This window comes from Lepidochelys olivacea (assembly GCF_965140295.1).
Source record: "Lepidochelys olivacea isolate rLepOli2 genome assembly, chromosome: 11".
Classification (NCBI taxonomy): domain Eukaryota; kingdom Metazoa; phylum Chordata; order Testudines; family Cheloniidae; genus Lepidochelys; species Lepidochelys olivacea.
Window position 1 is genome coordinate 42,466,941 of NC_140421.1, and position 27,632 is coordinate 42,494,572.

The window sequence follows — 27,632 nt, forward strand, 5'->3', positions numbered from 1 at the left end:
CCAGCTAGTATGTTGGATTGGGTAAGTAATTATGGAGAATATATAATACAGTCGAATAATTTTAATCTATGGTTAAACTGACAAAATTCAAAGTGAATGCTGACATTCAGCTCCTGCCCTTTGTGGCTTCCCCCCCTTTTCCCACAGACCGTTAGTTACGGAGGAAGTGTCAGCCCTAACTTTGAATTTCCTAGCTTTTGTTGGTTTATGTCACAACCTTAAGGATATTTAAACCCAGGGTTGTTTTGTTTTTTTTAAAGTTAATTACAGTATAATTTCTTTAGTCCAAAGCACTGAGTTTTATCCCTGTGCCTTTGACTGGCACGCGCCCTGAGCCCTGGTTCTTGCACCTCCAAGTATCTGATTGGCTGCAGGGCAGCTCCAGCCTGCTCTTTCTGCGCCCTCATTGGGTGAGAGACCCAGCCAGCGGTACTTCAAAGCAGGCGCTCCCCACACTTAGGCTGAGTTTAGCCCTCCAGAGCCAAGAGTGTACTTAGTGCAACTGGAATAAAGCGGGGAGCTAGGAGGAAATTGAGCAACCTCTCCGGGCTGAGCGCAAAGCAGAGCCCCCCATTCGATCCCATCACCCAGCCAAGGGACGTGCTATGGCTACGTCTATACTTGGGGTAAGTCAGAGAAACATCTTTATTCCAACGGCACGTTTTTCGTTGTGGTTTCTGGGGGCAGGTTTGTTACCCTGAAAAAAAACTGTTGCTGTTGTATCGCAGTTTCTCGTTATATAAATGACGATGTGCTGCAATTGAAGCGCAAACTCGATTAATGTTTCGGGGGCGTTCGGGACTGATTTCCAGTCGCACCATTCACGTGCAAGACGACTTTAGTATCAAGTTTATTTTATTTTGAAAGAAATGAAGCTTTTAAAAAAAACTCGAGGCGGGTTATGCCAAATTGGAATGGATTTTCTCGAACCAGCCTGGTGCGTGATGCTTGCACCAAAGCCATGTAGCAATGTAATTATGTTTATGTTTCTGCTGGCTCTAAAGCCATAACCCTTGTGGCTTTAGAGCACGTCGTTTTTTCGTTTCCCTGGGGATTTTTGCCTTTACAATCGCACGTTGAAAGAGGAAAGCATTGCCATAAAGAGTCTCAAACCGCCACAAAACTCTCTTAAGAAATTACGCCTGTGCCATTTTAAAACATCACTGTCGGTCGTCCCCATTATGACTATGGAGAAGTGTATCATTAAATTAATTTGGTTTGTAGCGTTTATTCAAGCACTGTAGGACCCTGAAAACAAGATAGACATTGCATCAAGTTGGGCAGGGTGGCGTTTTCATCCAAAACGAAAGGCTACTTTTGCAGTGTTACTTTTCGGGCAGAGAGTATTTAGCCACGTTGCTGTGTTTGCGTGTGCGCCTCTCCTGGGCTCTCCAAGGCTCACGGGCTTGCTTTGTGTCTCCCTTAGGAAGAGCCAAGATTTGGAACAACTCCCCTGGCCATGCTGGCTGCGACCTGCAATAAGATCGGGAACACCAGCCCCCTGACCACTTTACCCGAGTCCAGCGCCTTCGCCAAGGGAGGCTTTCACCCCTGGAAACGCTCCACCTCCAGCTGTAACCTGGGCTCCAGTCTCTCGGGCTTCACGGTGGCCACTAGCCGGGGCTCCAGCGGGCTGGCCAGCGGCACGGGCACCGCCAACAGTGCCTTCTGCCTGGCCTCCACCTCGCCCACTTCCTCGGCCTTCAGCAGCGACTACAGCGGCCTCTTCTCCAACTCGGCAGCTGCGGGCGTGTCCCCGCAGGAGCCCGGCGGCCAGTCGGCCTTCATCTCCAAAGTGCACAGCTCAGCGGCCGAGAGCCTGTACCCGCGGGTGGGCATGGCGCACCCCTACGAATCGTGGTACAAGTCAGGCTTCCACTCCACCCTGGCGGCGGGAGAGGTGGCCAACGGGGCGGCCTCTTCGTGGTGGGACGTGCACACCAACCCGGGCTCCTGGCTGGAGGTGCAGAACCCCGCCGGGGGGCTCCAGAGCTCGCTGCACTCGGGCGCCCCCCAGGCCTCGCTGCACTCCCAGCTGGGCACCTACAACCCCGACTTCAGCTCGCTCACTCACTCCGCCTTCAGCTCCACGGGCCTGGGCTCCACGGCCGCCTCGCATCTGCTCTCCACCAGCCAGCACCTGCTGACCCAGGAGGGCTTCAAGCCCGTGCTGCCCTCCTACACAGACTCCAGCGCGGCGGTGGCCGCAGCCAGCGCCATGATCACGGGCGCCGCGGCCGCCGCGGCTGGGGGAGGCTCCGCCCGCTCCGCCCGCAGGTACTCGGGCCGGGCCACCTGCGACTGCCCCAACTGCCAGGAGGCGGAGAGGCTGGGGCCGGCCGGGGCAAGCCTGCGGCGCAAGGGGCTGCACAGCTGCCACATCCCGGGCTGCGGCAAGGTCTACGGCAAGACCTCGCACCTGAAGGCGCATCTGCGCTGGCACACGGGCGAGCGGCCCTTCGTCTGCAACTGGCTCTTCTGCGGCAAGCGCTTCACGCGCTCGGACGAGCTGCAGCGGCACCTGCGGACTCACACGGGCGAGAAGCGCTTCGCCTGCCCCGTCTGCAACAAGCGCTTCATGCGCAGCGACCACCTGAGCAAACACATTAAAACGCACAACGGGGGCGGCGGGGGCAAAAAGGGCAGCGACAGCGACACGGACGCCAGCAACCTGGAGACCCCCCGCTCTGAGTCCCCCGACCTCATCCTGCACGAGGGGGTGACCGCTGCCCGGGGAGGCGGTGGCAAGGAATCCACCGCGGGGCCGAACGACTCGTAGGGGGCCCGGACGGAACAGCCGCCCTCGTCCCCTGCAAAGCCCCGGCCGGGGAGAGGCGAAGGAGCCGCCCCCCAAACTGCGCTCAGACTGCAGGAGCGACTGGACTAAAGCGCAGGGTCCAGGGCCAAGCCCCAGAGACACAGCCCAACCCTCAGCCCCGCAGGACACTGACACAGCTTCCTGATGCAGAGCAATAGCGAGACCCAAGCCCGCACAGACTGAGCAGTGTGAAACCAACGGGACCGAAAACCGCCCTTGGTGTGGATTACTAGTCTCTAGCTACACCAGATCCTGCCTGACGAAATCTAGTTACAATGACACTTTTTTTGTTTGTTTTTTTTAAAAAAGGAAAGCATCCTAAAAGAGGCTTAAGGTGAGAAATTAAAGTGGAAGTCTGAGACAGTTCCTCTGTATTCCATAAACATCTGTATAAATAGAGTTCAAAAAAGATTGTGTTATCTTATTTTTCTTGTAAGCGTTGATCCTGATAGGGGGTTTATTTTTGTCTCTCTTTTTTGTCTTTTTTGGTGAATTCCTGAAATTCAGGAAGTTTTTTTTTTAAAAAAATTTCTGATGCACTTTGTGGAAGTCGGTATATATGTAAAAGCTATTTAAAATGTTGAGTTAACATTTCACTCAAACACACGTAAGTTAAGGTCATTTGAAGAAATTAAATGCGTTTATCTGTATGAAAAAAAATCTTGACTTAATATTTTCATTTTGGTATTATTAAAGGATTCTGAACAATATACTTACGTTTTTTCTTCTTTTTTCCCAGCCCTTATACAGAGCAGCTTTTAGCGCAAACCCTCTTTTTTCCTCTCCCAATGCTAGTACAGTAATACAAGCGAATGGGATTTAAAAACAAGAAATGCATTTGACGCCAAGGGTCCAAATTAATCAAATATCTTAAGGCAAATTTCAATCTGGTTATGTCCTATAACTGTGTTTCCTCATTCAAACGCTCATTCCCCCGCCCCCCCAAGATCTGACCCCAAATAAAAAAGGTTTAAAACCTATCCAAATTTTGGAAACGCATTTTATGAAAATGCCCCCAAATAGATTTAACGTAAACTGTTCAAAGAAACTGTTTTTTAAAAAAGTCTTTAGCCTCACAAGGCTTCCTAGGTTGGGAGATGATCTCAGGGGAATAAACCGCTAGAGTCACTACTCCGGAACAGACATTTCATGCTAAATGAAAATCTTGTTAAATGTTATTAATTTTGACTTAGAGCACATAGCAGCCCCCTGTGCCTTGTATTCCCTTATTAGGGATTCATGTCTTATCAAATATCTAATTAATCTCCTAGACATCATTTGTTCTGGCCAACTTTATCTCAGCTGGTCCACGGGGACAACTCCGAATATTCTCGGTGACAAAGCTCCCTTGAAGATCCTTTTAATTGTCTAAATTAACTGCACCAAATTTGCATGTCAAACGGTAAAGGGCAACCTGAGATAAAATGTAAACGTTTTAAAAGCCCCAAACTAAGCACTTGATTTGATAACTAGGCTTTTTAATGTTATGGAAGACAACTGCTCCTTTCCTTTTCAAAGACAGTTGATCTATGCAAATAGTGAATTGGAAATGCTTATGTCCCCATGCAGTCAAATGGTCCTTGCATGTTATTTGAATATCAGTGGCTCTGCTATTGAAAAGGTTCAAGGATGCTCTCTGACTTCTTTGTGATTACTCAGTGCAGCGTCTTATTCTGAAGAAAAAAAACCTCAGGAATAATTAAAGGCTGGGCTAAGGCCTGGGAACACATTTGGGACAGGAATCTCATTTAGACAGGCTCTTTCAAAATAAGGCACAGTTAAATTGACCAGAAGGCAATTATTGAAATGAAAATTATTTTCACTCCCTTTGTCTCCTGACCACCAACTTAACAGCCACAGTATTTTTTTTAAAAAAAATGGTTAAATGAGATAATTGCGCTATTTAAAAAGAAAAAAAGTTAATTTTGTGCAGAGTGGAGGAATAACATTTTAAGCCAGTACAAGCTAGAGAATGCAAATAAAATCAGAAAAAGGATTGTGCTGTCAGTCACAAATCAAAGATTTTGAAATAAAAAATTCAGCTGTGACTATTAATAGAAGGTATTTCACTTTTCCCAACCCTGTCACAAGACACTAACAGAGCGTGTGCCTAAATCGTTTGTTTTAAATGCACACAAGTGTGGCTCCGCGGCGATGCTGAGGGACTGCCGGAAGGAATCTTAGCAAGAGTGCAATTTCAAAACCATCTTCTGAGTTCATTTTTCCTCGGCCTAAATTATTCAAAAGCATCGATTATCTTCACTCTCTTTTCTCCTTTCCTGACCTATTTTTGTCTTTCTTTATCCCCCTTTTTAAACTTAGACCGTTCTGTAAGATGAAGGGAAACCCTCTTGCTTTTCCACACCACTCTTTCCCCGGAGTGCCTAGAGGATCTGTATTAGATGTATTTTATTCTAGGGCAGGCGGGGGAGAGAGACAATGGGAGTTGGCGAGGATGACACTGGCGGGCAGATGTAAAATAAACAGTGCGCTTGCTGAGCTGCAGGACATGACTCCCCTCCTTGTCAGTTGTTGGGGTTTCCGAGGAATGCATTCTCACTGGGTGTTGGGCAGAAGTCAGCTTTGTTTTCAATCCATAATAAAACAGATCAAAGGAAGCCATCCAGGTCCAGTTTCTGCCAGGCCAGGGTTACAATTCTCAGCTCAATGATCAAGGACCTCTTTGCATTGCCTTTGCCCCTTGGGGTCAGAAAACGTCCATCATTTACAGACTCCCCAGAAATGAAGAAGGGAGCAACTCTGGGCCGCAGAGCCGGTTCGTTTAACCAAGAAAATAGAAACCATGTAACCTTTTAAAAAATAAATGGCACCATTCTTTAGTACTTGTTGGTGATAATTATATGGTCTGGGGACTACAGAACTTTTGTACGACAGGATAAAGAACAGACAGTGTGAGAACCGAAAAATAATTCTGATTCACTCTTTTCAATTACAGTTAAATGGCATTTCTATAGTGGGAGCCTGCAAACCCGGGGGCAAAACATAACCTTGGGACACAGAGAAACGTTTTTTTTACGTGTCACCCTCTAATGGGAAGGGAGCCAGAGAAGTCGAAAGAGGATTTAGATTTTTTTTTTCACCCTTCGTTGCTGTTTCTCTGCAGTTGTGGCCCCGTTCAAACGCGACTTTTATGACTACTAGTAATTTACATTTTGCCTGCATGGTTACTTCCAACCAGTACACGTTGTGGGACTGAGTTTCCATACTCGATCCTGTAGCTAACCCCATTAAACAAGATTTACAGACGACGAAAGACAAAATATCAGAGCAAACTATTGGTAAATGTCGCTCTGCTCCTAATTCACCGGAGATGTGGCTCCTGCCCCCTAGGGTGTATTATAGTCCTTTAAATAATAATAATACAAGTAGTAAAGGTAGCATGAATATGTTTGTTTAAGGAGATAATATAGAACTCCATCTTTGTGTATGAACAGTTATTTTTTAACCTTTGTTTAAAATTTGCAATTGAGAGGGAAACTTTATTTATTGAAGCTCTAATTTATTTGCAGCCATTAGCTGATTTAAGATGTTTCTGCCACACTCCCAAAATGCAGATGAAGGAAATCTTACAGAAATCCCGCCCATTTGGGTAATTGGTACACTAAGTGTTTATTTTAAGTGAGAATAATTTAGCTACAAATTTTCTTAAGGAATAACATTCTTAACACATTAACAACAAAAAAAGGAAAACTGATTTGCTTTTATGTTTGACAGTCGGTCTTGATGCCTTTGAGGGATGCTTATAACTGTGGCTCTTTGGCGCCATCTAGAGCTTCAGGAGCACAGGGCGGCACTTGCTTCGCTCCCTACGGCATAAGCTGCGAACCGCTAAGACTTTTGTGCTGGTGCAGGAAAGATCCCTGCTCATTTCGTTTGGCAGAAGGAATCAGCCCCTCGCTACGTGGCGTGGGGGTGGGCCTGGCTGGAGTCAATGTTTTACCTGGGCAAGGTTGGAAATGTTGGACAGGTAAAGCTAAAGCAAGAGACCCTCCGCCGACTGGCAGAGACTTGGATTTCAAATGTATTCGAACTCCCTACAAGGCAGATGGAGGTACCGCAGCAATCCTCCTGGCCCTCCATTCCCGAGAGCAAGGGTGAACCACCCCCAGCAGCGGGCACAGGACCCTCAAGCCACACGCAGAGCCTTTAGCAGCCGGGGGGAAGTTAGTGTTCAAGTTAGTACTAGAAACTATTGTTTCATGAGCAAACTTACCAGACTAGGGGGGGAAAAATCGAGCCAGGCTGGAGAGATCACCCACCTGAAGAAGGGACCTGGCTCGGGTCTGGGCCACCGATCCCTTGCCCTTTCACCCCTGAGCTGGCCCGGCGCCCAGGCTAGGCAACCAACCGGCTAGGGAACACAACGGAGCCGCTTGCTCTGATCTGTAGGGGTCCTTAATTCAGTGCAATCACTTTGTGGGCAGGAGCGGCCCTTTCCAATTAGTTCTATCCTCAAGTCCAAACGTGTATGGTTTTTAAAAGTCCACCTAATGTCCGGGTTTGGGTCTTAATCCCCAATGGGATCTGCACCTCGGTGCCACTCCGCCTTTGACTCGTGTGCAGAGCTAGGCTGGAGTTAGTATTTGGGAACTCGGTCATCCGTGACCATGCGACGAGTAAAATAATATGTTTCTCAGTAGAATGCAGCTACCTTTGCACGGGGTAATGCGGCTGAATTTGTGTTGGTGTTTTAATATAAATCCCCAGCCCTGCCTGTTTCAGAGATGTGCTAATTACTACTTGGATAGCAGGGCGCAAAGTCCTTGTCCATTTCCAAGTACAAAGTAGGTTGCTAGAAAATTTGAAATTGCCTTTCAGCCTAAAGCTGCCTTACCTGAATGTCATAATTACAGTAATTATGTACATCCAAATTACATGCTAATTAAATTAGAATCAAATCGTTCTAAATCGAAATCAAATGAGGTAGCGAGAATTAATCAATGACAACATAAATAGAGAGCTTCCTTCAGGGATATTTATTGTAACGATCCAAGCAGGAATTTGATCTGAGTCACCTGTTTATTTACTTTCAAATTAGTAATTTATTTTCGTTCGCCATAAATTTCAGCGATCAGTTTTCCAAGCGCCAAGAGCTACAGGGAAAATGGAGCAGTGTGAAAAATATGATCCAGATGTCGGTACTCCGAGTTCCTCGAACACCAACAATGCTAACTCGATCGTCATCTTAAAATTACAAGAAAAATCGACCCCTATTTGGAGGGTGCGGAGTAGCGCCCTTGCACTTGCGGTTACTTCACCGGGGCAAGGGCCAGGACTTCATTTTGACCATAATGTGCACTTCTGGCTAATGGGAGCACAATGGAAAACGCCCTGTTTTCCTGCTGATCACTGTCATTCCGCACCTAATTAACACGTTTCCATGACAAGTTAAGCCTCTCCATTGTTACAGCACAAACAGGAGGAGACTTGCCGAAATTAAAGCGGAAGCCGCCTTTCACCTGTGGAAGCCGCCTCCCCGTGAGCAGCTGGGGAGCTGAAACAGGCCGGGCCACTCACCTGTTCGCTACGCCCTGCATGTGGGGCTACACAACCCCCCCGGGCTAACTCCCCTCCCAGGAGCAAAGACTGTCCAGGGGCTTCAACCTTGGGGGCGGTCTCTGCCCCCCGGCCCAGCAGCCTTGGGAGCCGGGGGTAGCGAGCTGGAGGGGAGCTGGAGCCCTGCGAGCTGACAGGGCTGCGGCCCGGGGGCCTATGAGGAGGAGACTAATATTCTCTTCGTGGGGCACTTTACACCTTGGCTTGGCTCGGCTCCCGCGGGAAGCACAGCGGTGGCCCGAGAAGCTCCAGCCTTGGCCGAGGCCGTTCCCAGCAGCACAGGGCCATGACAGCACGGCCTCTTGTCCTGGGGGTCGGGCGCGGGGCAGAGGTCTGACACCCCTCCGCCCCCAGTCTCTGGAGCGGCGGCCCCTCCTCTGGCAGCCCTGGGGCTGCCCCGCAGGGTCACAGCGGCCCGGGCTCCCGCTCTGGCTGATGACAAAGGGGCTCCTGCCTGACCACTACAGCTCCCATTAACACCGCGCCCTCTGGGGACCTTCCCCTGCACGGTGCCCTGCTGCCCGGCCTTGCTGCAAGCAGAGGGGTCCCCTCCCCGCACGAACTCGCCTGTTTACAGCAGCGCCTTGCGGCCCCGAACTTCCCACAACTTTCCCTGAGGCGGGGCAAGGCGCGGTCTGCTCGCAGCCTGCAGCGCCGGGCCCCGTCTAGCACCCCGCCCCAGGCGTGGGGGCGGGGACTCCCAGACACGACCGGCCCCGGCTAACACCCCTCCCCGGTGAGGGGAGCCAGCGGGAGACTCGGCCTTTGGCCCCGCAGCGCCAGTGCCACAGGCATTGTTCATTCCCCCTCCTCCATGCGGTCCGCTCACGAGCGGGCGATGACCTCGGGGCTGGCGAGTCCCCAGGCCCCCTGCTCCTAGCACGGAGCCGAGTTACTCCCAGCCCAGAGTTCACGTAGCGAGAGCGTCTCCGCAGCCTGCAGAGCCCCTGCCTCGCAGGGGAGCTGCCTTCAACGTTGCGGGTTAAGCAAATCCGCTGCCGGTTTGTGCCCGAGTGGCTCCCGAGGGCTGGGGACTTACCGACCAGCCATTCATCCTGCGCCCGGCCTCAGGGTTAATCCCGTCCCGCTGCAAACGGGAGACGACGTCCCCGGCCATTCGTGAGCCAACAGCACCTCCTCCCGGAGCTCACTCGCTAGTGTCAAATGGCGCCGTTTCCACCATCCCCTGCGCGCGCAGTAGCCGTGGGGCGACGCTTCCCGGGGCGCGCAGGCCGGCTCGGCGGCCTCGGGCGGGCTGCGTGGAAGAGCCAATGCGCGGCGCCAGGGGCCCCCGCGCGCTGTGTGTGTCTGGAGCTCTGGGGCGGGAGTAGAAGGTGCCGTGGGCGCCAAGGGCCGGCGCGCCAGCGCGCTCCCTCCGCTCTGAGCAGGAACAACGACGGGGTTGGAGGCCAAGCTCAAGCTGCTCCCTCGAGGCTTTTGACAACAGGCCGCTCTGGAATCCTGGCCCCTTTGCGCTAGGTTTGAGGCACCCTGGTTGCCCTCCTTTAAAAGCTCTGTAGCCTCAGGTAAGCAAATCAGGCCCTTCTCAAGAGCAGCTTTGCCAAACAGGGAGCTGGGGCTGCTCCCAGCCCCTCCCTTGGGTTGTCAGTTTGAACTGAGCTAAAGAAAATGTTAAGGGCAACAAGGCTCTTCGCCTGACCCAGTGTGAATCCTTTCCCAAAGCTGCCTCCGCTTGCTGCTGAAGGCAGAAGAGCAGGTAACTAACAAAAATACTGGATTTATCAGCCTGCCCGATGTTGCCTCTTACCCATATATTTCCAAGATTACATTGCTTGTTTCTGTCTTTTCCAGGTTGCAGACAGGGAACAGCCAGCCAGCAGAACAGATACACACCACTTAACCACAGACTAATACCTCCTCCTTGCAGGCACAAAGGCAGTGTCAGATGCTCATACACTTTACGAAGTGCCTGCAAACAGAAATCAAACACACACAGCATACACAAATGCCTACTACAAACAGAGGCTGGCAAGCCACTAGTGCAGATCCAAAGGCTGAGCCCTTCCTCCTTCTGTCTGCACCAGAAAGTTAGTAGCTGTATTACAGCCAAGCTGCAAGGCTGGCAAGCCACTAGTGCAGATCCAAGGCCCTGTGTCTGTCATGTGCAACAAAATACACTGCACATTCATGGAGAGACAGACTGAGCTCTTCAGAGAGAAGAGCATCACATCCTGCTGGTTGTTATTCCTTGTGCCCTTTCAAACTGGGTTCAAAACACACAGTTTAAAATGAATCAATGGGATACCAAAACAGGCCATTTCCCCAACTACCCAAACATTGGAGAGAGCAACCCTGGCTTCTACCTTGTATCCAGGCTGCTGTGTGTTTTTTCCAGACTGGTGCACAGTGTTTTACAGACCTTTTGAAACAAAATAAATGCCACGTGGTAGCAAAGGTGCCTGATTCTGTTGGTGCCTCACCCCCAATATTTAGGTGGATATGCCTGAGAGTACTTTGTTAATATTCTGTGAGTCAAATGGAATGTGCTTTAAAAGGTTACATCTTACCACTGGGCAGTCGGAGTGAGTCCCAACATTTCTCCCAACAGTTTGGTTTATTTGTTAAAGATTCCCCCCAAGTTTATCAAATTTGCCTCTTGTCCCTTTTAAATGACAGCTTTTACAAGCAAATACTATGGATCAATTTAGGGCCCAATCCTTCCAAGTGCTGAGTGCCCTCAATTCCCATTAATATCAGCACTGCCAAGGGCCTAAGGGGCAAGCTGGTGCAAGTATTTAAAGAAGAAAAGCCTGACATGTTTGAAAGGGTGAAAACTTTCAAACGTGTTTAAAAGGTCAAATCACTTCTACAGCATTTTAACTCCATATGATATTTAAAGCTTTTGCCTGGCAGTTTTAAAATGTGCAGGTGGGACAGCTAAAGAACTACAACCCTCCATTTGTAGTGAAGAGGGGGAAAACTTACTTGCCTGAGCCTGATTGCACCATTTTACTGCTAACTCAACCATTTTCCATGTTCTTAAAAACCGTAAAGACATTCTCCTTGCAGCAGAAAAACATGTGGTTTTCCTGCCTGTGCCTTTGAAATGACTTAGGGACTCTGGAAAATTAGGCAATTCATACTGGTTATAGAAAGTAACAGTTTATTAAGGTAGTTCATCCTCATGACATATGGGGGGGGGGGGAAATCCCACAACTGTTAAGTAAACTGCTGCATGACAACACAAGAATGAGCATTTGCCTTAACTTTCTATTGCACACAATGAGATACCTTGGAAACAGCTGAAAGGGTGAATATTCTTTTCATGTCTTGAGAAATTCTTGAACAATAACAACACTGTACTAGCATCTACCAACAGGGATTCAAGATGTTTAGATAGCCCTGATTAAGTTAGATACTGCAGGAGGTCAAAAAATGTTGGCTATACACTTATGTGGAAATATGTCTGTCTGTTATTTTAACTGGTGAAATTGCCCTCTTATGTGAAACCTCTGAAAAAGTTTCAGTACAAAAATAATCTAGTATGAAGCAGTGATTTTTATCCTGAATTATGTCAAATAATGTTTGGCATTGTTATACAAATCCTGGGACTCTTCCAAAATTACCCCATGCTCCTCCAAAAGTGTTACATCTCAGAAGCAAGAAGAAATAATACTCTACAAAACGTTAACACATCATGTACTGGTATTTTAAAAATATTTCTGAACAAAGGAAGTATAATTTACAAAAAGTCTAGGGCTTGTTACACAAATACAAGAAACATTCACCAACAAAAATATATCTACAAAAATACCATAATATTTATATCTAACTTACAAATATCCCCAAATAATGAATGGATTTGGTGCTGTTTTGCAGGACATGACAATTTACAAGAATTGGAAAATGAAAAGTAACTTCTTAAAAAGAAAGCAATGCCTGACTGAACCCTGGTTAAAGGTACTCAACCAAAAGGAAGATATGTTTGCACCAGTCACCCACACTATTTATATTTTCTCTCTCTGCTTCTGCTGTTTCTGCCTCTTTCCTTATGGTCTACTTTATTGCACCTGTCTCCACCGCTCTCTCTACATTTTTTCTCTCTGTACGCATCTGTGCTGTGGCTTCTGGTTTCATTTTTCCTGTGCTGCTCTTCACTGGGGCTTCGACTTTGTCGTCTTCTTATCTGCCTTTGCTTGTAATTGCTGTGACTTGTGCAAGAGCTTCTCCCGCTCCTCTCATCCTTGCTTTGGCTTCTGCTATCCCTCTCATTTCTTTCAGTTTCTCTCTTGTCTGTGCTGTGGTTTCTGCTTTTGGACTTTCTTTCACTCTCACAGGAGCTCCATTTGTTGTTCTCCCCAGAACTATCTTGCTTTAAAAGTCTACACTTCTCCCTATCTTTGTCCTTGTTACCGTGACTACTGGAGGGTTGTTCATAAAGTTTTTCCTTCTTAGTCTTTGTCTTCCCTTCTGAATCACTGCTGTTAGCCCCTGAAAACTTGTCTTTTTTTCTTTTCTTAGAATACATCTTCTTTTGTATGGCTTTGCTGTCAGTCTCACTATCACTGCTGCTTACTGAAGTCTCACTGGAGGAGGAGGAAGAGGAGCTGATCTTATGTTTCTTGTGTTTACGTTTGCTTTTCTTCTTTTGCTGCTTTTTCTTCTTTCTGTCTTTCCTCTTTTTCTTCTCCAGACGATCCAATTTCCTTTTATTTTGAAAATAAAAAAGATCAATCAAGCATTTAAAGATAGGTAAAATGTAGCACCACTGCCTTCTTGTGCAGTCAATACTTAAAACGACAGTACGCAGTAAACACGCAACATTTTTTTACGAAGCATGTTGAACTTTTGGCTTTAAATTTCTGATCTCAAACTAAACTGAAGTATTTAAAATGTAGCTCCCATTTAGCCATCCCTCAGAACTACAAAGAAGTAATTTTTAATGGACCACATTTAGGAAGGTGAGGGTAAGAAATGTGAACCTGGGCCTTACAACTGGTAGTGCAACCAGTTGATGTTTTTGAGCTGGCTCTGTTGGTTTGACTCTGTAATATAACAAGGAAAATTTTCAAAGGCACAAATAGCAGTTAGGCGCCCAACTCCCAATGGCCCTCAGTGGAAGTTAGGAGCCTATCTGCTACATGTGCCTTTCAGAATCTTCCCCCAATGTTAGTTCTCCAGAAAGCTGTTCTTATCAGTCATAAACAGAGGTGTAAAATGTCTAGTCAACAGTACACTGTTCTATCAGGCAAGCAAACACATTTATTTTCATTTCAACTGCTTTTGCCCAGTTTTGTAATTTTAAGCCCTTGGTCACTCTTATTTTGTTAATTCTTATCAATGAGTCAGCCACTACATTTGACATGCTACCTAGACTGCCTTCATTGGATTTAAAACAAATTAAGAAGCTTAAAATCACTGAGGACCTAAACACTTAGCTAAACTGAAGCATTTAAAAATATACAGTAATTTAAACTGTGTTTGGGACATTAGAAATCCAAACAAAATTATTAAAGGTTAAATTACTGAAACCACATGCATGCATATATATATATATAGAGAGAGAGAGTGTGTGTGTGTGTAATATACACACACACACACACACACACACACACACACAATTATCCCTCATAAATAGTGTAAACTGTTTTCCTTATTTAAAGTTAATTACACTTTTGGACCTCACAATGCTCACAGAGTGCTCCTTTAACTTTTCTTTAAGTTATTATATTTAAATAAATAAGAGTGATGTCTGTGTCATCTATCAGCCAGTGATTCAAAATTGGTTAATAAGGACACACAAAATTAGAGAAGAAATGTAAAACCTTCTTTCCCCTTCAGCATATGAAAGCAACAAGGCAGCAGCAGAGAAAAAACAAACTTTGTTCGGAAACCACAAAAATATCCTGCACTCCCTCTGCTGGCTAATCCTAATTCTAGGGCTATGGTAAACTGTAACACCACTGCTGATACACAGAAGAAAGGTTAAGTTTAGCTCCCTTAGGAACAAAGGAAGTACGTCAAGCTTTGCCAAGTGCAAAATCAATAAGGAAAGAAATGTAATTTTCAATCTTGGAAGAGAGCATGGTAAACAATGGAGTGTAAAATATTTTAAAATAGCAATTGACATTGTCCTCTGTGAGCTGATGCATATACAAAGTTAGTGTGTGTGTCACAGCATTCAAAGTTAAATATGAAGTGAAAATAAAGCCATTAAAACTGCATTACAATTGGATTACAAAATGATGAATAAGCATGCTGCATAATACGAAGTGTGGTAGTCAAGTGTAGATTAATTTAAATTGATTTTTTTTCAGTAGATGGAAAACTGTAGTTAAAAGCTATTGGCTATATATTGCTAAACTCATAGGAATAAGTGCCATGCAACTGCGATAAAATTACCTCAGAAGTTTCTGTTTTTGTTTAGTTGACAGCGATTTTAAAAATTCAACTTCTGGGTCATCTTCTCCTTCACTTGCAACAAATTCCTATAAAGAGAAAAAGTAATAAGATACCATATCCTTAAATAAAAATAAGGTGGCATTTCAAATTAATGATTCCTGTATTAAAATATTATGAACATTAAAAGGTGTGTGAGAATTTGATTTTATGTATATGAACACACACACATACACCCCCAATAGCAACCTTGAGAAAATAAGCAGTTAGCTTGCTACAAAGAGGGAATCTATATTGGGTTTAAAAGGAGTTGGGTGTCAGAGTACAGGAACCATATAGCACCATAATGTGAACACTATAATGTTTCCACAGGCTAAGCCATTTAGGGAAAGCTGTCCTGAGTTCTGTCTAGTGTAAGAGATGGAAGCATTGGTTGGTGGATGGGAAACTGCAAGTCCCACTGAACCACAAAGAAATTTAGGCAGATCACTTAACCTTTTTCTACATGAGCTTACTCACTGAAAAATGGGTGTTATACCCATCCACCTCACAAGTGTGCCATAATGCTTAAATTATTGTCTGTAAAGTGCTATACAAATACAATATGTTGCAACTGTATTTTCTACCCACAACGACAACACAGTACTAAAAATCAGGTCAGATTTAAATTTAGGAATTCTTAAGACCCCCTTCCTTTCGAATTACATGCATCTGGAATACCCAATTTCTTACGCTTCACATTTTTAATTTTAACTCATGAGCAACAACAGGGCAGAAACTAGGACATAAGTTCTCCATATGCGACTTTTCTAAAAAACCGGTGAGAACTTTGCAACACATTTAACACTAATCTCATAAACTAGATTGTCTCCTGAGTACATAATTTCCTGTAAAGGCAAAGAGTGCTGCGTATGTGCATAAAAAGGAACATAAGCAGTTGTCTGTTTACTCAGGCTTTTTAGGAAGGGTTGCAAGGTACGGTCCAGTCCCTGATTCGCAAGTCATCCCGCCCCCCGTACTTGGTTGCCTGGTAGTTCAGTTATCTTGCTATATGAGTGAGGTGGCTTTATGGTGGGCTTGCTATTTTGGATAGTGTATATAAATTATGCATTTCACATTTTTGTTAAGGCACCTACAAGTCTGAAATAGGCACTATGTGAAAGTCTAAAGAAGTACAATTACATATTTAAAGTCTTGTAAATAAAAATTATATAATAAAACTAAATTAACATAAAAAGCTTTAAATAGAGAGAGTTATTTTTTGCATGCTTTCCTCTGGTTTCATCCAAAGCCAGTTCAGGGGTAAGCCTGCAGGCAGCACGTATCACATCAGATGCATGTTGCAGGAGCGCAAATCATCCCTTCTGGGACATATTCAGTTTCTAGTCATCCAGAGGAGACATTTAATTTATTAAACTGTGGCCTTAAAAAAATCATTTCAGATTTGTCACTTTGGCTAAAACTAAGCAGCAAAACACAATACATTTCAAGGTATTTTCCACTGCTAGATCTATCCAGCTTTCCTATGGATATGCATATTGGAAAAAATGTTAAGTCGCAATTCACAAGCAATCACATTTAGATTTACAGACATTTTCAGCTTACTGATAAAAAGATCATTACCTGTGATGGATCATTTGCGGTCAAGTTTCTCCCCAGTACATTTTGTTTCAGTGCAAACCCACTGTTTCTCATCTCCGCTATTAGCTCTGAGGGGTGCATTGATGGCCCTGTTCACAAAAATCACAGTTTGAATGTATCATTTATATCTCTACCTTTTTTGGACTCCACAGTAGGAATTCAGTTGAAATTTTGTTAAGTAAAATCACAGCTAAATCAACTCAATAATCTTCTGCTGAGCAAATAATCAGATATGATTTTTTAAAACAGCAGTCTGGAGATTCAGAATAGAAAATAATTGCATTTTTCTTTAAGTGCAAGGGGATTCTCTTCTTATGTAACTTTGTCATGTTGAAAACAATATATTTAGGTATTGTCGGGTTGTATGCTTTTGACTGTAGTACAAAAAAAATATAGGAAGCCTAGAACAGACATATTAACTTAAAGACTTTTTAATACTTCCTCTCTCCAAAAGCAATAAGAAACCACACTTTTAAGAGAATATTATAGCATTTTTCATAACCATACAATACACATTTTAAAACTTTCACGTACATTTTTATTATTTTGTAATTGGACTTCTCTGAAATGATTTTTAAAGAACGAATTATATACCAAAGACTGTTTTTCTTCTAAAATATAATTGAGACCAGAGGTACATAATATGCATGTACTGATCATCTTGTTTACATTTTCTTTCAGTTTTGTTTTTTGTTTTAAATACTGACTGAGGAGAGGCGGGAAACATCAACATGAGTTCTAACTCCTCAACATTTCTGTGCATGCTTGTCACTGTACAGATCAGAGCCATGGTGAGTATGCAATACCAAAAAGGCTATGTACATCTGCAAACAAAACATGCAACTATTGTCTGTGAAAGAGCTGTTCTGATTTATTAGGTAAAAGATAGATTAATCATACTGATATAAGCCATTCACCAGAAATTCAACATACGTAGCATCTCAGTATGCCATCAAACCTTAAAGAAACTTACTAATATTGTAATATATTTTAATTACACAACTTGTAATGCCACATTAACAATTGGATGCAAAGGGGAAAGATTTTACTCTTCGGTTTTGTCTGAAACGGTGTCTATGCTGGATACCTTTTGACTGGCATTTTCAGAGAGATGTAATAACTGAAATGGCAGACATACTCTGCAGCATAATTAGGTGCCAGTGAGATAAACAGGCCAGCAGATAATGACCTCAGAGCCAGCCCTAGGAAGGGTAGGTGTGAGCAGCCCAGAGAGAGCATAATCTGGTCAAGATTCGGAAGGGATTTATAGGTCAAGAGCAGCATCTTGAGTCTGATTCTGAATGTGACAGGCAGAGAGAGTGTAACCGAGTCAGAACTGCTGCTGTAACCTTGCTCTGCTTATCCATATCTGCTCCTGATGCATAATCTTGGTACCTGCTTACACTAGATGGAAACCTAGCAACAGAATTTGGTACCAGCTGAAGTTTTAATGATGCATACAGGGAAACAAACAAAAAGGGCATTACAATAGCCTAAACAGGGCAAAACAATGACCTCAGAATGGGTGAGAGAAAGGCACACACACTAGCGCAACAGACATGAAAAGGCAGATGGCAGATTTCACCATAGCAGAGAAATCAAAATGTTTAATCAGACCAAAGCTCAGAAGGACACTTCTAAGCTAGCAAACATGAAATGTGGCTATGGAAGAGATACACCAACTGACAGAATAAAATAGTAATTCTAGAACTCCTGCCCTCTTCAGAATCTCACAGCATTTTACACACATTAAATTAATTAAAACAAGTTATCCCCAGTCAGCAGATAGGAGAAACTGAGGCACAGCAAATATAGGTAACTTGTCCAAATTTTCCCCAAGCGGGGGGGAGGGAGAGAGAATAAATGCATGCGCTAATTTGTTTTTTATTATATAAAGGAGTCTGAAAGATTCTTAAGATTTTTTCCTTGTTTTCCTTCTTTTGCTGTAAAAATATCAGCAATTTCAAATCTTTGTCTTTCCTATTTTTGCTGGAGAACTAATGAGCTAGAGTGGAGTAGAGCTAGAGTGGAGCTCTCTGAGCCTTCCATTCATGGGCTACATAGGGTATTCAGCCTTTTGCAAAGAGATCTCTTCTCCCAATTGCTCACCTGGTATTTGAAGTTAAATAGGTGTTAAGGGAAAAAAGGCAAAAAAAAAATCCAGTTTTGAACAATCTGACTAAATCACTGTATTTCTCTTGGTACTTGTGATATCATGATTTTGTTAGTTACCTAGCCATCCATAAAGCAGCCTGCTATAGCTCTGTTTTTGTTGGCTCAGCTGCTGTAAAGTGGCCAAAGAACTGGTTTATCTGACCCCACCAAGGAATATTCTCTTAAGGGGCTTTTCTGGCAGCACTGACCTGGTGGCATGATGCCTGTGGCACAGGGGCACGTCAGACATGGGGGGCAGGGGAATGTGGCTGAGCTCAAAGCACTCCAACTATTCTCTAGACTGGCAGAGTGGCCCATAGGAGGTTGTTCAAAATTGCCATTAATCAGAGCAGTCTTTGGGGGGTAGCTGTCTTAGGCTACAGGTATGCTCAGGATCTGAGAGGTGCAAGAGAGAATTACAGCCCCCTTTCCCTCTCATCTCCTTGATCTCTTTGCTTAGGCTGTACCTTCTAAGAGGTACTCCTGAGGGACCTCTGCACCACTGAACATGTGCAGAATTCATGTCTGGTGCAAAAAAAATTTTTCAAGCAAAATATACATTCTGCCCAAGAAGTGCTGAAGTTCTACCTTTCACCCACCACAGGCCGCTGTGGCCCCAGAACAGCCAGCAGCCAGCTGCATTCATCACAGCACCCTGCCCACAGAGCCAGCTTAGGACAGACAGAGTGGGGCACACAGGGCTGCTGGGGTTCAGAAGGGCTAGTGGCGGGGAAACAAATGGGGAGTGCACTCATGAGCTAGTGGGGTGACAGCATTGAGCCAGGGGCTGAATGGGAGGGGGGCTGAAGGGCCACATGGGGGTGGGTGGGGTGCAGGGACATGGGCAGATGTGCCTGACTGAATGGGAGAGGCTCGGGATGTGGGGAGGCTCACCAACTACCTAATAATTCCTCCCTTCCCCTGCAAAAAATCCTGTTCCATACTTCTCCCACCCACACCCAGCAACCCTCCAGGTTCACTCCCACAATCCTTCCCTCTCCCTCAGGTCCTCCATTACCCCCAACTCCCACAAGCCTTTGCACTGCTTCTGAGGAGTGCAGGAAATATGTTTCTGTATTGTAGTTCAAATGAATTACTCAAAGTTCTGTATTAATATGCCTAGTAAGGAATCTATTTGTCAAAAAAACATTACTTGCACCTTTTTTTTACTTTACTTGCACTGTGACAGACATACTTGCTGACCGGTATTTTGAAATAAATTACCAAAATAATCGAAACTGGTGTGATTATATTGTGTTATTTTGACAAATAAAATAGGCAGAATTTTATAGAGTTTTTCAAATTTTGTCTGCAGAATTTTGAATTTTTTGGTGCAGAATTCCCCAAGGAGTAAAGAGGTACAGTTCAGAACTGGGGCCAGAGTCTTCCAGGATTAAACTTGTTTAGTTTTAAAAGATCTCTGGCCTTCTTTGCATATAATAATTTTAAAAAAATTACACTGTTTTCTTCTTTTGTCTAGTTGGCAGCCGGTATCAAGTGGAGTGCCCCAAGGGTCGGTCCTGGGGCTGGTTTTGTTCAATATCTTCATAAATGATCTGGAGGATGGTGTGGATTGAACCCTCAGCAAGTTTGCAGATGACACTAAACTGGGAGGAGAGGTAGATACGCTGGAGGGTAGGGATAGGATACAGAGGGACCTAGACAAATTGGAGGATTGGGCCAAAAGAAATCTGATGAGGCTCAACAAGGACAAGTGCAGAGTCCTGCACTTAGGACGGAAGAATCCAATGCACCGCTACAGACTAGGGACTGAATGGCTCGGCAGCAGTTCTGCAGAAAAGGACGTAGGGGTTACAGTGGACGAGAAGCTGGATATGAGTCAGCCGTGTGCCCTTGTTGCCAAGAAGGCCAATGGCATTTTGGGATATATAAGTAGGGGCATTGCCAGCAGATCAAGGGACGTGATCGTCCCCCTCTATTCGACACTGGTGAGGCCTCATCTGGAGTACTGTGTCCAGTTTTGGGCCCCACACTACAAGAAGGATGTGGATAAATTGGAGAGAGTCCAGCGAAGGGCAACAAAAATGATTAGGGGACTGAAACACATGAGTTATGAGGAGAGGCTGAGGGAACTGGGGATGTTTAGTCTACGGAAGAGAAGAATGAGGGGGGATTTGATAGCTGTTTTCAACTACCTGAAAGGGGGTTCCAAAGAGGATGGCTCTAGACTGTTCTCAGTTGTAGCAGATGACAGAACAAGGAGTAATGGTCTCAAGCTGCAGTGGGGGAGATTTAGATTGGATATTAGGAAAAACTTTTTCACTAGGAGGGTGGTGAAACACTGGAATGCGTTACCTAGGGAGGTGGTGGAATCTCCTTCCTTAGAAGTTTTTAAGGTCAGGCTTGACAAAGCCCTGGCTGGGATGATTTAATTGAGGATCGGTCCTGCTTTGAGCAGGGGGTTGGACTAGACCTCCTGAGGTCCCTTCCAACCCTGATATTCTATGATTCTTCTTTGCATAAAAAGCTTATGGGAATATATCCTTATGCTGATTTTTGTACAAAGCTCCAATTGACTTTGGTTGGAATTTAAGGCCAGAGTTGTTACTTGAGTGACTGCTCAGAATCAGATAAACCCAAAAGTGTATTTAAACATCTCTGTTCTCTAAAAGCATAAGAAAACTAACTGTATTCAGCAAGTTATTAACTTTGCTGGGAAAAGTAAGAACCCGTGGAAGGTAAACTTGAAAAGAAAATGAATTAGACTAGTATGAGATTCTACTTTTTTTAAAAGAAACTATGGAGCCATGCTCATAGCTCCACCAATCTGTAATATTTTAGATTGGAACCAGGTTCTACTATAATTATCAGCGCTTAAAGGAGGTAAGCAACATTAGATCTATAGGTATGTTACACTGAAGTTATATCAAAGGTGCCTACAGCATATGGAAAGGTTCCCTTTTTTTAGTCTGTGTAAATTGAAACATATAAAATAAACATGATTCTTATTTTGCGATTCTACATAATTCTGGTTAGTGAAACTAGCTTAACCTGAAATTGACAGGTTTGCTCTGAAGACAAAGGAGAATTTTCTGCAAACTTTGAAGAAAACTGGTCAAACTAGTTATAAGTCTGTAAAAAATTATTAATTTGGAATTTTGACAAATGTAACTGTGTTCTAGATTCCATTAGCTCAGAAATATCTGGTTAGTACCCCTTGAAAATTCCCATATATTTAAATCTACTGCAAACTTCTGCTCAGGTTACATTTGAAGAAACTGCTCTGAAATTACAAAAACATCACTAATGATGGTTATATTTCTGATGAAAGGTTATGGCATGTGTATGACAGATAGAGTGAAACAGGATGCCGGATGTTATGACCCTGGATGGAAATGCAGAACTATTTTGCTGATTTAGCTTGTAGCTAGATGAGGTGAATTTCATTAGAATCAACTAAGGAAGAAAAAAAAGCTGAGATTCTTTAAAATGATAGAGCTAAGAGGAGGACACGAAATCTTGTCGGGGGAAGCCCTAGGGATAAAACAGTGAAAAGAAGTTTGAATGAGGGTTAATGGAAAACTGTAAATAGACTCCTGCCTTGAAGTTTTCTTATACATATTACATTTCTAAAGCTGCAAAATAAAAGCACACCCCAGGAACAGGAGTAAATTCTCAACAAGCCCCTGCTGTGCAAGTGTACTGTGTTGTGGGGGAGGCAGTGTAGGAACCTCACCTATTCACAGTATGTTACCTAATAATGGCTGGTTGCAGTGTGTGTAAGAATCCTCGCTGTAGTTGCCAGATAATGGAGAGATTTTTCTGTCTTAAAAAGGTAGAGGCCTATGATTTTTGGATCTGTAGACTTGGTTCTAGTTCAGGTGTTGGTGGTGTATTTATTTAGTAATTGTAGCTGTGAGAACCAAAGACTAATTAAGTGGAGCTTGTCAGGCTTTTGGGTTGACTGGCAGGTATCCAGCCAGGTCCTCAAAGATTCTGGACACAGGTTGCTAACTGAAAGAAATGTGATTCAGCATCAGTTTTATAAATTTTATTAAAACACAAAAATAAAATGTAACCAAAACTAAACTATTTTGAATAATATTAAATGAACTAGGATATATGTTTGCACAGTGCCAAGCACAATGGAGTCCTGGTCCATAACTAGGGTTCCTGGGAGCTACAGTAATACATAAAAAAATAATAAAGCAATACAACTATCAAATCAATATCAAAATTAACAAACTGGCCTCAATATTGGACTGCAGTTAAATCATCCATCCTTACAAATTCTAAGACAGAGTCCGAGAAGGTGGCTGTTTGGTTATAAATCCCAACTAAAGAATCTAACCAATGTCTATCAGGTTTATAATTTGAGTGGTTAAGAAGCTTAATACTGAAAGCAAATTGTTCTCTAGTGTCTGGAACAGTCAGAGACAATTAAAAAGCTTCCTCCTTAGATTTTAAATTTCTGTGAGCTGGCTCACCCTTTCTGCCCTTCTCCCCTCTACTCCTGCCTGAAGATATTAGAATACAGACTTTAACAATACACTCTTGATAAGGAAAAGTTTGAAACTACCAGAAGTTACAGGTGACAATCTCAAGTCTCAGGATTTTTAAAACATCAACCACACTCTCATGAGTAATTTAATGAGACAAAAGTTAGGGCTGTTGCCAGACACCTTCCCCAGGTGGACTTTATGGGCTATCTGACTCTCTGAAAAGGAGCCGAATCTACAGTTAAGTAGCCAAGCAGTGATATTTTGCTAGCACAGTGCTTCTCGCTAGCAGACCTTCTTTGGGTGCAGGGAGACTGATCAAAGGCCGGAGTGGCCTCTTTGTTGGTGCTTGTGACTTCATCTCATCAAAGTTACTGGCCTTATAGGATCTGCGACGTCACTCTTATTCCTCAAGTAGCTTGTTGATCTGAAAGACTAGGGGTGTCAGCTTTACCCTTGATTCTTATGGTTGGCAAGCTTTGCTCACTCCTCCTTGCAACATCTTCCCCCAAGGACTTTGGACAAGTCCAGTGTAAAAGCTATTTTGGAGCCCTGCAACTTGATCCAATTACATTTGAATTTGGCCATCCTTAGTGATAATCAACTTGGAAAAGTTTCACTTAAATCAGCAATTTAAAATATATTTGATGTTTGCAAACCAGAGACTGACATCAGCAACTCCTCAAACTATATCAAAAATCTGGATACAAATGACCACTTTGGAGGAAGTTGGCATGGAAGTTGGGTGAAAAGGTCCTGTGTGTCACCAGTTTATGGAAAGTTAGACATAAAAATCCTATAAAAAGAGCTGATTGCTAAGACCCTTTTTCAATAATCACTCAACGTTCATCTATCAGCAAAATTGAAAATAACATCAAACAATGATCTGTTTCATCATTGCCATTTTTTATTCTTCTTAAAACAAAGCAATTACAGTACCTAAACTATTATTGAACTGGGCAAACAGCTTGTTGTCTGGAATCTACATCTTAACAGAGATAAGTTACATAAAAACTTTTGAAGACACCCATTTAAGAAATAAAAATTGTAAATTTCTATAAAGGTCTGTATCGCCATAAAAGCGATTGTCTTCATATAGCAAGCAGGTCATTGCAGAATGGTACCAGACTTTTTTCCTCTATATGATGACAATTGGCTAAACAGTTCACCTTTATGCATAATTAAAATTACATTATGGAGTCACACAGAAGAGGCTCCATAGTTTAAGATGCATCCAGAGATCCAACACAAGACCCTTATTTTTTTCATGGTCCTAATAGCTAGAAATAGTTTCTCCTTGCACAGTTAAGTCTCCTGTGATGTGTCAGAGTGACCCTCCCATGGAAAGGGCGAGGTAAAGGGTTACTGAGTGCAGGGGAACCTAGGTTGTGAGCATGTCCTCAGATGGGGTCCAAAGCTACATTGACCCCGATAGCTCTGCTTTGCTCTCTGCCTCCTCCAGCCTATCTTAGAATACCTCAATGGTTGCTCAGCCTGCCTAACCGGTGAGTCATGGAGGCAGGCCAGCAGCAGCAAAGAATGGAAATAGCTGGGGGAACTTGACAGTTCTATCAGCTTTTCTTTGTAGGGCTCAAGCAGCCGGTTATGGCAAATAAGAGAAATAACTCAAACATTTTAAAATAAAACATACAGTGTGGCCTACATCTGAGCTGTCATGTGAATGTGTGAAGTTTGGGGCTACTGCGATAAAGCTAGTGCAGCGTGAAAACATTTCAGGTGAAATTTCAAAATGGGCTTATTTCTGAAATGTTTCTTCTACTAAAGTTACTATTTGAGAAAAAAAATACAGACAATTCAGTTGGCCCAGAAAAAGAGTATTAAATGTGGAAACTGAAATCATTTAATAAAGTGTGAAATGAGAGATTTTAGTCCCAATTAATTCAGTTAAATTGATCTCAATTAAATATCAGAAGAAATCTGAATGCTCTGTTGTTATGGTTGCACTCAGATTGTACTTCAATCTGATGATCTCTATTAAACAACAAAGGTAAAAAAAAAATCCTGTATTTCACTTGCTACAGGTCTAAATTACAAGTTCTCTCATTCCCCATTTAGGCCTCTCCCCTTCCATACACAAGAAGACTGGAAGTTACGTCTGAAACTATTTCCTTTTAGGTCTTGTCCACACTATGGCTGAAGTCACAGAGCCAACAACTGTATTTAGTACATAGTAATTGCTATCATGGTTTCCACTAACAAATGTGGACAAGGATTTCTTTTTTATTAGAATAATGCTGGCTAAAGTGTAGGCCTACATTTAAGTGGTCTAAAACATAGTTTTCAAATTCTCCCCAATGGTGGTGGAAAATTAAATAAAATATAGTGGTTGCTAGAATAGTCCAAACTGTAGCATGGACAAAATCAATCTTCTGGTCACTAGTGACTACCAAAACAGCACTTTGTTATTTCTCCTATCTGCTCCTGATGCATTGTCTTGATAATACCTGCTTAGTTTACTGACAAAAGCTTTCATTTCTGCCAGCACTGCAGAAGACCAAGCTGAATTGTTCTGCTACATGCAATCAATTAAGTTACCAACTAAGTTTTGATTCTAGACTACCTATTGAAAGTGTTGAGGTAAGAGGCAGTGAAAGCATAACTCATTCCCATCAGAGGCAGGGGCAGAATACAGTAACTGATTTTCAGACATCATGTTATGCTTGCATAGTAGTGGCATTTACTGAATCTTGTTTTGATTCAGAACAGACAATTTGATAGGGAAGTCACTGACCATAGGCTAACAGGTGTCATTTTTACAGTCACTTTTCTAACATTAGCCACATTTTAGTGCACCCTAGTTGTTTGCATATAATGCAGGTTTTACCAAAGCACAGATTGTTTAGATTAGACCATGAAATTCAGATCCAAACCCTTCCTCAAGTTTCGGAGTGGAAGTTGTACAGATCCAGAGTGCCGAACTAGAAACAGACTAGTGTGGCAATGCTGACTTCACACAGGTGAAGGGAGCTGGAATGGGGGTTCTGGTTTGGGACAGTTTCTAGTTTAAATGTGTGTTCTTTTTACTCTAAAAGGAACAACCCTAAGATCCATCATTATAGAGCCTCCACAGATATATGCTGATGGATCTACGAGATGGTATCGTTTGAATAATGCATTATTTTTGGAATAACGTTTGGCAAAAAGCAAACTGTCTACTCTCTCCTATCCAAAGAGGACCTGAGATTACATGCTACTGTAATATTTCCAAAATTGTATTTTTCAGATGGAATAAACCTACAGCACTGTTCTACTTTGCTTCCTATGCAGCAGTGATTCTAAGAACATGCTCTTATATTTCACCGAGGGAAACTGATAACTATCATCAATCAAGCTTTAGACCTGGTCCCTCCAGCAACTTCTAAAGAAAAGACAAGGGATTTACTGGATTACCTATTCAATGTAAACTCTGCAACCTATGTTTACAAACCAGACAATCCTACTGGTCAAAAACTACATAGCAAAGCGTAGGAGTCCCTGGACTGGATTGCAATGGGAAGAAGTATTTAGTTGTGCAGGTCACCAGGATGAGCTGATCATATTATTTTCAGATCTGAAGTCACAAAGTCTTGCTGTTCTGGGTGACTTAATTGACTAAAAGAAAAGGAGTACTTGTGGCACCTTAGAGACTAACAAATTTATTTGAGCATAAACTTTCATGAGCTACAGCTCACTTCTTCGGATGCAACTGTATCTCATGAAAGCTTATGCTCAAATAAATTTGTTAGACTCTAAGGTGCCACAAGTACTCCTTTTCTTTTTGCGGATACAGACTAACACGGCTGCTACTCTGAAACCTTAATCGACTATGAAGGCAAGATTGACTCAAGAGCTCTTAACAACCAAGGGCTGTCTCTTTGGTGGGCTTTCACTAAATATACCTAGTTGGCCCCACAGTGGATTTATTTTGGAGTTTGAATTAGAGATCCAGAACACTGCTTCCTATGGTTGGCGGTCAGGGCTCACAGTTTGAGGTGGAAGACCTGTTTAATTGGTCTGTCCTTGGATATGAAAGAAAATTAGCTAGATTTTAAAATTCTTGGAGGAAGTATACTATAAAAACCAATGAATTATTCTACCCAACAGCTTTTTGGAACACACTTTTTCAGTCTCTACCATTAAATACTCTCAAATGTCCCCCTCCCTTTGTGTCACTGGAGAAAGAAGAAAGTTGAGCACCAGTGGTGGAAATCAGAAACTGAGCTTGATCACAGGACAGACTTTTTGAATTTAGGTCATGGCTGTGATTGAGATAAAAGCAGAGCTCTTTTTCACTCCACCACAAGGACAATGAAGTCCCAGTCAGCGAAAACATTCCATGTCAAGACAACCTAATGTATCTCGGCTACTTCCTCTAATACAAAGTTGAGCATTTCTCACTCAACTTTTCTACTACTTCCCAGAGAAGACTGATTGAGTTCAGATGAGATATGCACTTTGATGGAGTAATTTTCATACCCACTGTGGGGGAAAATAGTAAGTGCAACATCTTCTATCCTTGACTTTAAATTAGTTTTATCCTTTGCAGTCCTGAAAGTGCTTCATGAACTTCAGATTAGGGCCTCTATTTGGGTCAGTGTCTCTCATGGGTGGTTAAACTGAGT

The 27,632-nt window shown here is 43.4% G+C and overlaps 2 protein-coding genes and 1 long non-coding RNA gene across 3 annotated transcripts in view; 2 read left to right on the top strand and 1 right to left on the bottom strand.

The window, feature by feature from the left end:
- Positions 1 to 481: 481 nt before the first annotated feature.
- Positions 482 to 3,267, top strand: SP9 (Sp9 transcription factor). Its single transcript, XM_084643796.1, has 2 exons — positions 482 to 626; positions 1,427 to 3,267. The coding sequence occupies exons 1-2, from the start codon at positions 606 to 608 to the stop codon at positions 2,777 to 2,779; spliced, it is 1,374 nt and encodes a 457-aa protein (XP_084499922.1). The 5' UTR covers positions 482 to 605; the 3' UTR covers positions 2,780 to 3,267.
- A 6,555-nt stretch (positions 3,268 to 9,822) lies between these two features.
- Positions 9,823 to 26,667, top strand: LOC311528497. The gene is made up of 3 exons (XR_014713613.1): positions 9,823 to 9,921; positions 17,078 to 17,187; positions 26,255 to 26,667. It is a non-coding gene; the product is annotated as an uncharacterized lncRNA (long non-coding RNA).
- Positions 11,521 to 27,632, bottom strand: part of CIRSR (corepressor of RBPJ and splicing regulator) — a 45,549-nt gene continuing 29,437 nt past the window's right edge. Inside the window, exons 8-10 of the mRNA XM_084643586.1 lie at positions 16,379 to 16,485; positions 14,759 to 14,844; positions 11,521 to 13,062 (exon numbers count right to left, since the gene is read on the bottom strand). Of these exons, the coding sequence (XP_084499712.1) occupies positions 12,360 to 13,062; positions 14,759 to 14,844; positions 16,379 to 16,485 (896 nt within the window). The 3' untranslated portion in view covers positions 11,521 to 12,359. The remainder of the gene's footprint in view (positions 13,063 to 14,758; positions 14,845 to 16,378; positions 16,486 to 27,632) is intronic.

Excerpts from the sequence above, each read along its gene's own strand:
- SP9 (XM_084643796.1), top strand. The coding sequence starts at position 606 with ATGGCTACGTCTATACTTGGG. Across the intron at positions 627-1,426 it reads TGGCTACGTCTATACTTGGG|GAAGAGCCAAGATTTGGAAC; the intron begins GTAAGTCAGAGA and ends TGTCTCCCTTAG.